General features: G+C 39.4%; 1 protein-coding gene and 1 non-coding gene across 2 annotated transcripts; both read left to right on the top strand.

The window, feature by feature from the left end:
* Positions 1 to 2,344, top strand: LOC112751155 (protein ASPARTIC PROTEASE IN GUARD CELL 1). Its single transcript, XM_025800211.3, has 2 exons — positions 1 to 1,016; positions 1,106 to 2,344. The coding sequence occupies exons 1-2, from the start codon at positions 300 to 302 to the stop codon at positions 1,886 to 1,888; spliced, it is 1,500 nt and encodes a 499-aa protein (XP_025655996.1). The 5' UTR covers positions 1 to 299; the 3' UTR covers positions 1,889 to 2,344.
* Positions 2,345 to 15,592: 13,248 nt separating this feature from the next.
* LOC112752929 (small nucleolar RNA R71) lies at positions 15,593 to 15,700 on the top strand. The gene has a single exon (XR_003177338.1). It is a non-coding gene; the product is annotated as a small nucleolar RNA R71 (small nucleolar RNA).
* Positions 15,701 to 15,900: the final 200 nt, after the last annotated feature.

The raw sequence follows: 15,900 nt of genomic DNA on the forward strand, positions 1-15,900 counted from the left end.
ATCATATAATAAATAGTGTGATCTTAATGTTAATATAAATATACCATGAATACGTCTTTACCATAGCAATTTGGCAATAGAAACAAAATTTGCAATTTGCGTTCTACGATGCCGAAATAGTTGCATTCCCGAACCCCGTTCTAACTTTACCTTTTTCATCATAGAGAATTACCCTCGTTCAACAACCAAGTTCGCTCTCGCTTTCACTCTCTATCTCTCACTCACTCTTTTGAAACCCATAAATCCAAGCACTTCACTCCCAAACTCACAACACCACACCCCCCAAACTAAAAAGAAAAATGGCTTTGAATCTGAAGCCATCGTTTCTTCTACTCACTTTAGCATTTTCCCTCACCATTTTTTCTTTTGTTCCTACTCCTACTTGTTCACGCGCCCCACCTTCTGAATTCGCCACCACCGTTCTAGACCTCTCTGCTTCACTCCACCAAGCCCAACAAGTCCTCTCCCTTAATCCTCAGCTTCTAGAAACTTCTCTTCAACAAGAACAAGAAGCACAAATCAACCCAACTTCCACTTCTTCGTCTTCATTCTCTGTTAATCTACACACTAGAGATTCACTCTTCAATGCCAAGCACAAAGACTACAAGTCCCTTGTCTTGGCCCGACTCGCCCGCGACTCAGCCCGAGTCGACGCGCTCAACCTCAAGCTCCACTTTGCCCTCAACAACATCTCCAAATCGGACCTTCACCCCACCCAAACAGAACTCCTACCCGAAGACCTATCCACTCCGGTGGCCTCCGGCACCAGCATGGGCTCCGGCGAGTACTTCACGCGTGTCGGCGTGGGCCAACCCTCAAAGCCTTTCTACATGGCACTCGACACTGGAAGCGACGTTAACTGGCTTCAGTGCAAGCCCTGTTCTGACTGCTACCAACAATCCGACCCGGTTTTCGACCCGACATTATCATCTTCTTACAGCCCACTAACTTGCCAGGCCCAGCAGTGTCAGGCCTTAGACGTATCGGCTTGTCGCAACGGCAGGTGCTTATACCAAGTGAGTGGGTTTGAATAATCTTGTTTTTATGAGTAATATTACTAAAAAGATATGAAAAAATGAAAGAAGCTGATTCAGATTCATTACAGGTTTCATATGGTGATGGCTCTTTTACTGTTGGTGAGTACATGACGGAAACTGTTTCTTTTGGCAACTCCGGATCAGTGGCCAAGGTTGCAATGGGCTGCGGCCATGATAACGAGGGCCTGTTCGTGGCTGCTGCAGGCCTGATCGGGCTTGGAGGCGGGCCTTTGTCTCTAACTTCGCAGATCAAGGCAACGTCCTTCTCCTACTGCCTCGTGGACCGCGACTCGCCAAAGAGCTCCACGCTCGAGTTCAACTCGCCTCGACCCGCTGACTCGGTCACCGGAGCACTTCTTAGGAACCAGAAGCTCGACACCTTCTACTACGTCCAGCTCGCTGGAGTCAGCGTCGGCGGACACATGATCTCCGTTCCTCCGGAGACGTTTGCGGTGGGCCAGTCCGGAAGTGGAGGGATCATTGTGGACTGCGGAACCGCCGTGACTCGGCTCCAGACTCAGGCCTACAACTCGGTTCGCGACGCGTTCAGAAGCATGACTCGGAACCTGCGTACCACGAACGGGTTCGCGATCTTCGACACGTGCTACGACTTGTCGTCTTTGCAGTCTGTGGATGTTCCAACGGTGTCGTTTCATTTCGGCGGAGGGAAGTCGTGGCTGTTGCCGGCGAAGAATTATTTGATTCCGGTCGACGAGTCGGGAACTTATTGCTTTGCTTTTGCCCCTACGACGTCGTCTATGTCTATCATGGGAAACATACAACAACAGGGGACACGTGTCAGCTTTGATCTCGCTCACAATTTAGTGGGATTCTCACCGAACAAGTGCTAGATTGGGCTTTTACATATATAACCCTAAATTTCTTGCAATATTATTATGTTATAAATTATTATTAACTATTAAATTAAAATTATATAGTAGTATAAAATATAAATGTTGAGAAAGGGGAAATGTCGAAATGTGGATAGCTTTGGATTTTTATGATTATGGGCATTTTGTAGGGAAGGATATAAGTGTAACTATGGCCATGCCTCTTGGATTGTAGGGTTTGTTACTTATTTGTGGGTGGTGGAAGGGTCCCACCTAAATAAATTTGAGAGGAGGGTTGTGCCTGTGGGTTGGTGTGGGTCATAAATTAAGAGAGGGCATGTTTGGATCAAATTAAATCTCTTGGGAAAAAAGGGTCTGGAAATGTATACTCATCGGTGCCATGTGCTTGCAAATTTGTGCAAGCCATTTTCTTAAGATTGAAGTTAATGATATATGGTTAGTATAGTTGATGGATGATAGTAGATTCTTGTTATTATAGTTTGTCGTACTGATTATAAAGGATTTGCATGTATGCCACCTGGCTAACAACATGAAAATGATATGATATTAAACTTCACATGGCTCGTGAAAGAGATAAGACATAAGCTGGTATCTATTTGGTATTTTAGATGGAAGAAAATGATGGATGTTTGTCTCTTAATTCCTATTTAATTCTTCGTTGTTTATTAGTCTTAGGTCTCTGCCTTTGCGTACGTGTGACAGAGTCTTATGTGTTTGTATTTAATAATGGTTTCTACTTTCCCAAAACTTGGTATTAGTAAAAAAATTTAAATATTTTTATTTAATAAGTATAAAATATATAGATTAATAATTTAAATTTTATATTTTTAATAATTTTTTAATTTATAAATTTAATATATGTCTTTAGAAAATGGTATAAGATAGATAAATGTTATATAGTGTAGTGTTTTTGTCTCCTTGGAGTAAGTTTAATGTTTAAATGGTCCTATTTAAGTTTCCAACGTTTTAAAATTGACTCAACGTTAGTTTTGTCATTAGGGATCTGTTAACAGGATTGATGACGGGATAAAATTGAGACGATTTTAAAACGTTAGAAACGTAAATAGAACGAAAACGTTGGAACAAAAACGATACATAAAAATAAATTTTAATTTTATCCTTCAATAATATTAATTTTTTACAATATGTAGTTATTTAATTATTTTTTAATCACATCGAAATAAATTACACTTAATCATATTATTTTCATTCTAAATAAATTTATTTTTTTATAATTTTACTTTTAAAGATTTTTACTCTTAAATATTAAAGAATTTCGATACATTAGAGACAAAAGGTACAATTTATACTTTATTGTATATCTATAATTTTTTTTCTTTTTTGCAAGTTTATGTACTAGTCATTCTACAAACATTCCATGATGAGTAAAAATATTTAAAAGTAAAATTATAAAAAAAATAAATTTATTTAGAATAAAAGTAATGTGATTAAATTTAATTTACTTAGATGTGGTTAAAAAAATTTGAATAATTATGTACAGCAAAAAATTGATATTATTGAAGGATAAAATTACAATTTATTTTTATGTATCGTTTTTGTTCCTAACGTTTTCGTCCTATTTAAGTCCCTAACGTTTCAAAATCGTCTCAATTTTGTCCTGCCATCAATTCTGTTTACAGATCCTAATGTTAGGACAACGTAACATTGAGCCAGTTTTAAAACGTTAGGGACAATTTTAAAACTTATCCCAAAGTTGGAGACAAAAACGATATTTTACTCTTTTATATAATATTAAGCAAATAAAGAATATAAAATCTATGATTTCTTTTTTTATATTTCATTTTAAATCATTGTTAAAACAACAATGCTAGGAAACCAACTCTATATAAGCCAAGAATCAGCCAACTAGTAAACCAGAGGCACCGGTGACTTTAATTGGATGTTGCTACTGATAGGCACACGGATGTTTCTTTTTCTTGTAAATTGGATGGTTTTGGATATGATTTCTATGTTTCATGTGTTATGCATTAATAAAACATAATTAATTATATGGAACCAACTAATTAATGATCAAAGCATCTGTTCCGTGATTCTCTCTTATCACTAGCGTATCTTCCCTCATGTTTTGAACGTGGTCAACAATAATTTAAAAAACAAATTAAATTATAAATTAATAAAACTAATTATAATTAATTATGTTGTTCATTATTGGCTGATTATTAGTTGGTTCCATATACTTTTCCTTGTTAAAATTTCGTTGTTATACATTATCTTTCAACTTATTATGCAATGGAAATTAAGGAAAGAACAATTTTTTTTTTTAATTTCACACTAAGAAATTGAAAATACTTTTTTTCTACTTTAGTTTTGCAATCGTTATCGTCAAAATTCAGTGCGACATAGAGAAAGAAAACAGTGACTTTAAAATAGATAAATGTAATCACAACAAGCTTTTGAGGCTTCTGGTTGAATATTTTTGTTGTTTAATTTTGATATTGTCATTACAGTGGTGTTTCTCATTATTATTGAAGATTTATGTGTAATTAAAGGGTGTAAAAAATAACAGAAAGTAAATCGAAGCCTCAGTTTTTCAGCTACACAAATCTAAGGATCAATATTACTTGTAAATTGGACTCTCGGATTTACTTTCAAGAGTGACATGCATGCATGCAACAATGGACGACTAGATTTGATTCCAACATGATCGGACGACTAAGAATGGGTCTCCAAATCAAAGCCTCAGATTTGTGAGGCATGCTAATCCAACGGACAAAGTTGAATTTGCGAAGATTCGACGGTTAGAGACGCTATAATATTCGAAGCCTCAGATTTGTCCCCCGTCTAGGTGTCGCCTATGCAGATGGTTGACGCGAAAATGTGTGTGGTGGGAGGATATTCTCTGTCTTCTCTACTCATTCACTCCACTTGTTACATGATAAAGACTCTATAGTGCAGTAACTGTATCAGATAAAAAGGATTAGTTAGTGTAACTGAAATTAGTTAGGTTGTTAGTATGTTATCAATGAAATCAGATTTTTCCTTCTCTCTCCTTCTCCTCTTTCTCTGCTAGTTGATCCCTCTTCTTCTTGTTGCTCTCTTCTCTTGCTTCGTTCCTTCTCTTTCTCTTCTCTTCACACTTGAACTCACTTGACAGAGTTGATAAGAGTTGCTCTGCTTCATCCATGGCTGTTTCAACATGGTGCGGTGAGTGTGGACTAAAGTAGAGGCTCCGATCACGAGATCGAGTGTGAAAGGTCCTGATCTGAAGAATCGTGCAACTGTGCAAGGATCTTGAGCATGGAAGCTTGGGATCTGGTCAGTAGAATTTGACGACCCTTGGAAATTGAAGGTTTTCTTTGAGAAATTGAGAAATTGAACCAGAAATGGCAGAACAAGTTTCGCAGAACATTGACATTCAAGTTCTTGCAAACCTGTTGAATCAGGTCAATCAGCTACAAACCGTGCGAATGTGAATCCGATCATGGATCTGGTGAGTCCTTATTTTCTGCATTCTGGAGAAAGTCCAGGAGTGCCTTTAGTTTTAGTAATTCTTGGTGCAAATAATTACCATGCATGGGAGAGAGTTATGTGGAGAGCGTTGAAGTCAAAAAACAAATTAAAGTTTGTTGATGGTTCCATTACTAAACCAGCAGAAGAAGACTCTTTGTTTGAGGCATGGGATAGGTGCAACACCTATATTGTGTCTTGGTTGAATCTTTCTTTGAGTACAGAGATAGCACAAAGTGTCATGTGGTGAAGAATGCCGCTGACATCTGGAATGCGCTAAAACACAGGTATTGTCAGGGTGACTTGTTTAGAATTGTAGAATTGCAAGAAAAGTTGTTTGCAACCAAACAGGGTGACTTGAGCATCACTACGTATTTCAACAAATTAAAGGGGCTCTAGGAAGAATTAGACAATTTTTCTCCTGTGCCAGCTTGTAAGTCTTGTATTGGAGAGTGTGACTGTGGCCTTGATGTTGTGAGAAAGCATAAAGAAGACATGTGTGTGGTTAGGATGCTAAGAGACCTCAATGATCAATATGCAGTTGTAAGATCACAGGTAATGCTCATGAAGCCACTTCCCGATGTTGATGCTGCGTTTTCATTGTTTCTGCAACAAGAACGACAAAATGTGGAACCACTTGAATGTAGAACCTTGATGGCCAGCTCAGACACAAAGTTGAATTATGCCATGAATCCCCAAGCAAGCTCAAACACGAGAGGGGGAAGAGGCTTCAAAGGTAGAGGTGGTAGAACCACTTATGGAAGAGGCAGCTGAACTCAAGGATACAAGCAGTGCATCCTTTGTGGAAAAAGTGGTCCCACTGAAGACACATGATTTTCCATCCCATTTGAGAACTGAAAATGGAGGAAGCATAATCAACAATATAATTGCTGATGAGAATGATGAAAAAGTCAGCAATACACCTCAGAAAGTTCAGCATGACTCCAAGATCTCATTTTCTGCATATCAAAAGTTGGCATTATTGGCACTTCTAGAGAAGCAAAAACCACAACAGCAAAGTCATAATCAAACCACCACGCTACCCTCTAACCAAGGTATTGCATTCATCATGTCATTAGCTACTTTTAGTCATTGTTCTTGGGTCATTGACTCAGGAGCCACTAACCATGTCTCATATTCAATTAGTGCATTTAAAAGCCTATACCACATCAAACATGTGCATATAAACCTACCGGATGGAACACAAAATGTCACAGATATAGCTGGTACCATAGAGTTTATTGCCCAATTTCAATTAGTACATGCATTGTTTATTTTGAAATTTAAGTTCAATTTGATATCAGTATCGAAGTTGACTAATAATCTGAAATGCAAGTTCATTTTTGATGACTCCAATTGTGAGATACAGGATCCAGTTTTCAAGAAGAGGATTGGAGTAACTGAACAAAGAAGGGGATTGTATGCTTTTGAGAATTTAAAACCAGTCATAGCAACAAATATCACATCAGCATTGTCATCTATGGTCTTGCCCTGCAATTCCAGTAAAGATGATTCAGAAGCAATTTGGCATATTAGACTAGGTCACATACCATCTCAGAGAATAAATGTGATGCAAAAATCATATAATTTTTTTTAAAATAAAGGGAACATTGGACCCTGTGACTCTTGTCACTATGCTAAACAAAACGACTTTCATTTTCTTCTAGCATGTCTAAGTCTGTGAATTTGTTTGAGCTAGTACATATGGATATCTAGGGCCCCATTGGAACAGTTTTCATTGGAGGACACAAATATTTCTTGACTGTAATTGATGACAAAAGTAGATATACTTGAATTTTTTTCATGAAATCAAAGGCTGAGACAGCTTCTCTTGTGCAAAAGTTTATAAATCTTGTTCAAACACAATTCAATGTTTCTGTAAAAAAGATGAGAATCGATAATGGCCTTGAATTCAAGTTAAATTCTTTCTACAATTCCAAAGGCATAGTGCATCAAACAACATGTGTTGAGACTCCTCAACAAAATAGAATTGTAGAAAGAAAGGATCAACATATTTTAGAAATAACTAGGGCATTAATGTTCAAAGCAAACATGCTAAAGATTTTCTAGACAGATGCAGCAACACAAGCTATTCATATTCTTAATCGCATACCTAGCATTCTATTACAAAATGTTTCTCCTTATGAAATTTTAAAAGGAAAATTACCTGAGATTGAATATATCAGGGCGTTTGGCTGCTTGGCATATGCTGCAATCTTGACAGCTCATAGAAAGAAACTTGATAAGAGGGCCCGAAAATGTGTACATCTTGGGCACAAACCAGGGACAAAGGGCTATTTGCTATTTGATCTATCAACTAGGGATGTCTTTCTCTCTAGAAATGTTATCTTCTATGAAAATGTTATGCCTTTTGCATTAAATGCATTCTCTGATCCTAGTCAAGCACAAAGCACACACCATCAAATACATCTACTACATTCACAGATCCATTTGACATTACTCACAATACATCTTTTAACAATCCATTGCATAACACTGTCACGTATTCACCTGCATCACAAACAGATGTTCAAGATACCACGTTGCACAATCATGCATCATATTCTGATTACATTGTTTCTGATTCAAGTGAGTTCCAGATTACTCATGATCATGCTCCTTTAGATGCATTTATCAGAGGCTCAGAATTTGAAGCCTCAGGGGTGATTCATCAAGATCATACTGGTCTTAGAAGATCAAATAGGACAAAAAAAGCCCCCCCAACGTACCTGAAGGATTTTCATTGTTTGATGTCTTCTGCAATAGATTCAGCTACTCCCAATTCTTCCTTATAGCATCCTGCCTCACAAGTAAGTACCTCACTAAAAATAGACCCATTAGCTAAACTCATGCATGTAGAACCTAGGAATTATGATGATGCTGTTACAGATGCTAATTGGAAGTCAGCCATTGATAATGAACTTCTTGCTCTAAAGAACAAGAAGACCTGGACTTTGACTAAGCTCCTTGATGGTAAGAAAGTAGTGGGTTGTAAATGGGTCTTCAAACTCAAACTTAACCCTGATGGCTCCATAGAGAGGTACAAGGCACGGATTATGGCCCAGGGTTTCTCGCAAACTCGCGGAGGGGACTATAAGGACACATTCAGTCCAGTGGTAAAAATGAATACGTTTAGAGTTGTGATGGCTATTTCGGCTGTAAAGCAGTGGCATTTGCACCAATTAGATGTAAACACAACGTTCCTACATGGTGATTTAAATGAGACAATATTCATGAAACCTCCACCAGGATTACAACTTCCATAACAAGGCTTGGCTTGCAGATTGGACCACTCTCTCTATGGACTGAAATAGGCGAGTAGACAGTGGAACACTAAGCTTGTAGCATCCCTCACCAATCTGGGCTATGTACAATCCAAACATGATTATAGCATGTTTACCAAGATCAATTCAAAGCATATGACTGTGATTTTGGTGTACATTGATGACCTTGTGCTAGAAGGTGATGATATTGAGGAAATCAACCATATCAAATAGTACCTCTAGGACCTCTTCAAGATCAAAGACCTTGGTGAATTCACCTATTTTCTTGGCACGAAGATTTCCAGAAGCCCAAGAGGGATTGTGGTGCACGAAATTGTGATCTCTGGTAATGGCTCCAAAAACTTGGTGCTCTAATCTCAATTCATAATTTGTCACAACTTCGATACAACTAACCAGCAAGTGCACTGGGTCGTCCAAGTAATAAACCTTATGTGAGTAAGGGTCGATCCCACGGAGATTGTTGGTATGAAGCAAGCTTTGGTCACCTTGTAAATCTCAGTCAGGCGGATATAAAATAGTTATGGAGTTTTCGAATATTAATAATAAACTAGGGATAGAAATACTTATGTAAATCATTGGTGAGAATTTCAGATAAGCGCATAGAGATGCTTTCATTCCTCTGAACCTCTGCTTTCCTGCTGTCTTCATCCAATCAGTCTTACTCCTTTCCATGGCTGGCTTTATGTAAGGACATCGCCGTTGTCAATGGCTACTTTTAATCCTCTCGGGAAAATGGTCCAAATGCTCTGTCACAGCACGGCTAATCGTCTGGAGGCATCACCCTTGTCGATGGCTGCGTCCTATTCCTCTCTGTGAAAATGGTCCGATGCGCTGTCACTGCATGGCTAATCATCTGGAGGTTCTCGATCATACTGGAATAGGATTTACTATCCTTTTGCGTCTGTCACTACGCCCAGCATTCGCGAGTTTGAAGTTCGTCACAGTCATTCAATCCCAGAGTCCTACTCGAAATACCATAGACAAGGTTTAGACTTTCCGGACTCTCATGAATGCCGCCATCAATCTAGCTTATATCACTTAGATTCTGATTAAGAGATCTAAGAGATACTCATTCAATCTAAGGTAGAACGGAAGTGGTTGTCAGGCACGCGTTCATAGGGAATGATGATGATTGTCACGTTCATCACATTCAGGTTGAAGTGCGAATGAATATCTTAGAAGCGGAATAAGTTGAATTGAATAGAAAAACAGTAGTACTTTGCATTAATCTTTGAGGAACAGCAGAGCTCCACACCTTAATCTATGGAGTGTAGAAACTCTACCGTTGAAAATACATAAGTGAAAGGTCCAGGCATGGCCGAGATGGCCAGCCCCCAAAACGAGATCACAGGATCAAAATACAATCCAAGATGATCCGAAGATGATAATAAAAAGTCCTATTTATAATAAACTAGCTACTAGGGTTTACAGAAGTAAGTAATTGATGCATAAATCCACTTCCGGGGCCCACTTGGTGTGTGCTTGGGCTGAGCTTGAAGTCTACACATGGAGAGGTCATTTTTGGAGTTGAACGCCAGCTTTTGTACCATTTTGGGCGTTGAACTCCACTTTGCAACTTGTTTCTGGCGCTGGACGCCAGAATTGGGCAGAGAGCTGGCGTTGAACGCCAGTTTGCGTCGTCTAAACTTGGGCAAAGTATAGACTATTATATATTGATGGAAAGCCCTGGATGTCTACTTTCCAACGCAATTAGAAGCGCGCCATTTTGAGTTCTGTAGCTCTAAAAAATCCATTTTGAGTGTAGGGAGGTCAGAATCCAACAGCATCAGCAGTCCTTTTTCAACCTCTGAATCTGATTTTTGCTCAAGTCCCTCAATTTCAGCCAGAAAATACCTGAAATCATAGAAAAACACACAAACTCATAGTAAAGTCCAGAAATGTGAATTTAACATAAAAACTAATGAAAACATCCCTAAAAGTAACTAGATTCTACTAAAAACATATTAAAAACAATGCCAAAAAGCGTATAAATTATCCGCTCATCACAACACCAAACTTAAATTGTTGCTTGTCCCCAAGCAACTGAAAATCAAATAGGATAAAAAGAAGAAAATATACTATAAATTCCAAACTATCAATGAAACATAGCTCCAATCAGATGAGCGGGACTTGTAGCTTTATGCCTCTTGAATAGTTTTGGCATCTCACTTTATCCATTGAGGTTCAGAATGATTGGCATCTATAGGAACTCAGAGTTCAGATAGTGTTATTGATTCTCCTAGTTCAGTATGATGATTCTTGAACACAGCTATTTTATGAGTCTTGGCCGTGGCCCTAAGCACTTTGTTTTCCAGTATTACCACCGGATACATAAATGCCACAGACACATAATTGGGTGAACCTTTTCAGATTGTGACTCAGCTTTGCTAAAGTCCCCAATTAGAGGTGTCCAGGGTTCTTAAGCACACTCTTTTTTTGTTTTGGACCTTGACTTTAACCGCTCAGTCTCAAGTTTTCACTTGACACCTTCACGCCACAAGCACATGGTTAGGGACAACTTGGCTTAGCCGCTTAGGCCAGGATTTTATTCCTTTAGGCCCTCCTATCTACTGATGCTCAAAGCCTTGGGATCCTTTTTATTTACCCTTGCCTTTTGGTTTTAAGGGTTATTGGCTTTTTGCTCTTGCCTCTTGGTTTTAAGAGCTTTTGGCTTTTTCTGCTTGCTTTTTCTTTTTCTTTCTATTTTTTTTTCGCTATTTTTTTTTCTGCAAGCTTTGTTCTTTGCTGCTTTTTCTTGATTCAAGAATCATTTTTATGATTTTTCAGATTATCAAATAACATGTCTCCTTATCATCATTCTTTCAAGAGCCAACATATTTAACATTCTTAAACAACAACTTCAAAAGACATATGCACTGTTCAAGCATTCATTCAGAAAACAAGAAGCATTGTCACCACATCAATATAATTAAACTAAGTTCAAGGATAAATTCGAAACTCATGTACTTCTTGTTCTTTTGAATTAAAACATTTTTCATTTAAGAAAGGTGATGGATTCATAGGACATTCATAACTTTAAGACAAAGTTACTAAATACTAATGATCATGTAATAAGACACAAACTTAGATAAGCACTTAACATAGAAAACGAAAAATAGAGAATGTAAGAATAAGGAATGAGTCCACCTTAGTGATGGTGGCGTTTCCTTCTTGAGGAACCAATGATGTCCTTGAGCTCTTCTATGTCTCTTCCTTGTCTTTGTTGCTCCTCCCTCATTGCTTTTTGATCTTCTCTAATTTCATGAAGGATGATGGAGTGCTCTTGATGTTCCACCCTTAATTGTCCCATGTTGGAACTTAATTCTCCTAGGGAGATGTTGATTTGCTCCCAATAGTTTTGTGGAGGAAAATGCATTTGAGGCATCTCCGGGATCTCATGGTGATGAGCTTCATGCGTCTCTTGAGATCCATGAATGGGCTCTCTTGCTTGCTCCATCCTTTTCTTAGTGATGGGCTTCTCTTCCTCAATGGGAATGTCTCCTTCAATGAAAGCTCCAGCTGAGTAACATAGATGGCAGATAAGATGAGGGAAAGCTAGCCTTGCCCCAAGGGAGGGCTTTTCGGCTATTTTGTAGAGTTCAAGGGAGATGACTTCATGAACTTCTACTTCCTCTCCAATCATGATGCTATGGATCATGATGGCCCGATCCACAGTAACTTTGGATCGGTTGCTAGTGGGGATGATGGAGCGTTGGATGAACTCCAACCATCCTCTAGCCACAGGCTTGAGGTCCAGTCTTCTTAGTTGAACCGGCTTGCCTTTGGAGTCAATCTTCTATTGAGCTCCTTCCACACATATGTCCATGAGGACTTGGTCCAACCTTTGATTAAAGTTGACCCTTCTAGTGTAGGGGCGTTCATCTCCTTGCATCATAGGCAAGTTAAACGCCAACCTCACATTCTCCGGGCTAAAATCTAAGTATTTCCCCCGAACCATTGTAACATAATTCTTTGGATTCGGGTTCTTACTTTGATCATGGTTCCTAGTGATCCATGCATTGGCATAGAACTCTTGAACCATTAGGATGCCGACTTGTTGGATGGGGTTTGTTAGGACTTCCCAACCTCTTCTTTGGATTTCATGTCGGATCTTCGGATACTCATTTCTCTTGAGCTTGAAAGGGACCTCAGGGATCACTTTCTTCTTGGCCACAACATCATAGAAGTGGTCTTGATGAGCTTTGGAGATGAATCTTTCCATCTCCCATGACTCGGAGGTGGAAGCTTTTGTCTTCCCTTTCCCTTTTCTAGAGGATTCTTCGGTCTTAGGTGCCATCAATGGTAATGGAAAAACAAAAAGCTTATGCTTTTACCACACCAAACTTAGAAATTTGCTCGCCCTCGAGCAAGAGAAGAAAGAATAGATGAAGAAGAAGAAGAAAATATGGAGAAGAGGGGGGAGGTGTGTTTCAGCCAAGAAGAGAAAAGGGGGTTGTGTTGTGTGAAAATGAGGAAGAATGGAGGGCTATATATAGGGAAGGGAGGGGGGTAAGTTTCGGCCATAAGGGTGGGTTTGGGTGGGAAATTGATTTTGAATTTTGAAGGTAGGTGGAGTTTATGAGGTAGGTTTATGGGGAAGAGTGGATGGATGTAAGTGGTGAAGTGGTGATAGGGAAGAGAGATTGAGGTGATTGGTGAAGAGTTTTGGGGAAGAGTGTTTATGGGATTGTGTGAAAGAGGGGTGAGAAGAAGTGAGTGGAGGTAGGTGGGGATCCTGTGGGGTCCACAGATCTCGAGGTGTTCAAGGATTTACAACCTTACACCAAATTAGGCATGCAAAATGCCCTTGCACACAACTCTGGGCGTTCAGCGCCAGATTGGTGCTTGTTCTGGGCGTTGAACGCCCACTTGTTGCCCATTTCTGGCGTTGAACGCCAGAACCATGCTTGTTCTGGGCGTTCAGCGCCAGCTCTTCTCCAGGGTGCAATTCTGGCGTTCAAACGCCCAGATGCTGCCCATTTCTGGCGTTCAGCGCCAGAACCATGCTCTGTTCTGGCGTTGAACGCCCAAAACATGCTTCTTACTGGCATTTAAACGCCAGTAAGGTCTTCCTCCAGGGTGTGATTTTTCTTCTGCTGTTTTTGATTCCGTTTTCAATTTTTATATTTATTTTGTGACTCCACATGATCATGAACCTAATAAAACATGAAAAACAATGAAAATTAGATAAATAAACATTGGGTTGCCTCCCAACAAGCGCTTCTTTAATGTCAATAGCTTGACAGTGGGCTCTCATGGAGCCTCACAGATGTGCAGAGCTTTGTTGAGACCTCCCAACACCAAACTTAGAGTTTGGATATGGGGGTTTGACACCAAACTTAGAGTCTGGTTGTGGCCTCCCAACACCAAACTTAGAGTTTGACTGTGGGGGCTTTGTTTGACTCTGCTTTGAGAGAAGCTTTTTATGCTTCCTCTCCATGGATGCAGAGAGAGATCCTTGAGTTGTAAACACAAGGTTGTCCTCATTTATTTGAAGGATCAATTCTCCTCTGTCCACATCAATCACAGCTCTTGCTGTGGCTAGGAAGGGTCTTCCACGGATGATGAATTCATCCTCATCCTTCCCAGTATCTAGGACTATGAAATCAGCAGGGATGTAAAGGCCTTTAACATTTACTAACCCGTCCTCTACTTGTCCATAAGCCTGTTTTCTTGAGTTGTCTGCCATCTCTAATGAGATTTTAGTGGCTTGCATCCTAAAGATTCCCAGTTTCTCTATTACAAAGAGGGGCATGAGGTTTATTCCTGAACCAAGGTCACACAGAGCCTTAAAGATCATGGTGCCTATGGTACAAGGTATTAAGAACTTTCCAGGATCCTGTTTCTTCTGAGGCAATGTCAGTTGATCCAGATCACTTAGTTCATTGGTGAACAAGGGAGGTTCATCTTCCCAAGTTTCAATGCCAAATAATTTGGTATTCAGCTTCATAATTGAACCAAGAAACTTGGCAGCTTGCTCTTCAGTAACATCTTCATTTTCTTCAGAAGAGGAATACTCATCAGAGCTCATGAATGGCATAAGGAGGTTCAATGGAATCTCTATGGTCTCTAGATGAGTCTCAGATTCCTTTGGTTCCTCAGAGGGAAACTCCTTATTGATCACTGGACGTCCCAAGAGGTCTTCCTCACTGGGATTCACGTCCTTAACCTCCCTGACAGGTTCGGCCATGGTAATTAATTCAATGGCCTTGAACTCTCCTTTTGGATTCTCTTCTGTATTGCTTGGGAGAGTACTAGGAGGGATTTCAGTGATCCTTTTACTCAGCTGTCCCACTTGTGCTTCCAAATTTCTAATGGAAGACCTTGTTTCATTCATGAAGCTTATAGTGGCCTTGGACAGATCAGAGACTAAGTTTGCTAAATTAGAGGTATTTTGTCCAGAATTCTCTATCTGTTGCTGAGTGGATGATGGAAAAAGTTTACTATTGTTAAACCTATTTCTTCCACCATTATTAAAGCCTTGTTGAGGCTTTTGTTGATCCTTCCATGAGAGATTTGGATGATTTCTCCATGATGGATTATAGGTGTTTCCATAAGGTTCACCCATATAATTTACCTCTGCTATTGCAGGGTTTTCAGGATCATAAGCTTCTTCTTCAGAAGATGCCTCTTGAGTACTGTTAGATGCAGCTTGCATTCCATTCAGACTCTGAGAAATAATATTGACTTGCTGAGTCAATATTTTATTCTGAGCCAATATGGCATTTAGAGTATCAATTTCAAGAACTCCCTTCTTCATGGGCGTCCCATTATTCACATGATTCCTTTCAGAGGTGTACATGAACTGGTTATTAGCAACCATGTCAATGAGTTCTTGAGCTTCTGCAGGCATTTTCTTTAGGTGAATGGATCCACCTGCAGAAGTATCCAATGACATCTTTGATAGCTCAGATAAACCATCATAGAATATATCCAGGATGGTCCATTCTGAAAGCATGTCAGAAGGACACTTTTTGGTCAGCTGCTTGTATCTTTCCCAAGCTTCATAGAGGGATTCACCTTCTTTCTGTCTGAAGATTTGAACATCCACTCTAAGCTTGCTCAGCTTTTGAGGAGGAAAGAACTTGGCTAAGAAAGCCATGACCAGCTTATCCCAAGAGTTCAGGCTGTCTTTGGGTTGAGAGTCCAACCACACTCTAGCTCTGTCTCTTACAGCAAAAGGGAAAAGCATGAGCCTGTAGACTTCAGGATCTACTCCATTAGTCTTAACAGTATCACAGATCTGCAAGAATTCAGTTA

The sequence above is a fragment of the Arachis hypogaea genome, chromosome 15 (genome assembly GCF_003086295.3).
Source record: "Arachis hypogaea cultivar Tifrunner chromosome 15, arahy.Tifrunner.gnm2.J5K5, whole genome shotgun sequence".
Lineage (NCBI taxonomy): Eukaryota > Viridiplantae > Streptophyta > Magnoliopsida > Fabales > Fabaceae > Arachis > Arachis hypogaea.

Excerpts from the sequence above, each read along its gene's own strand:
- LOC112751155 (XM_025800211.3), top strand. The coding sequence starts at position 300 with ATGGCTTTGAATCTGAAGCCATCGTTTCTTCTACTCACTTTAGCATTT. Across the intron at positions 1,017-1,105 it reads ACGGCAGGTGCTTATACCAA|GTTTCATATGGTGATGGCTC; the intron begins GTGAGTGGGTTT and ends GATTCATTACAG.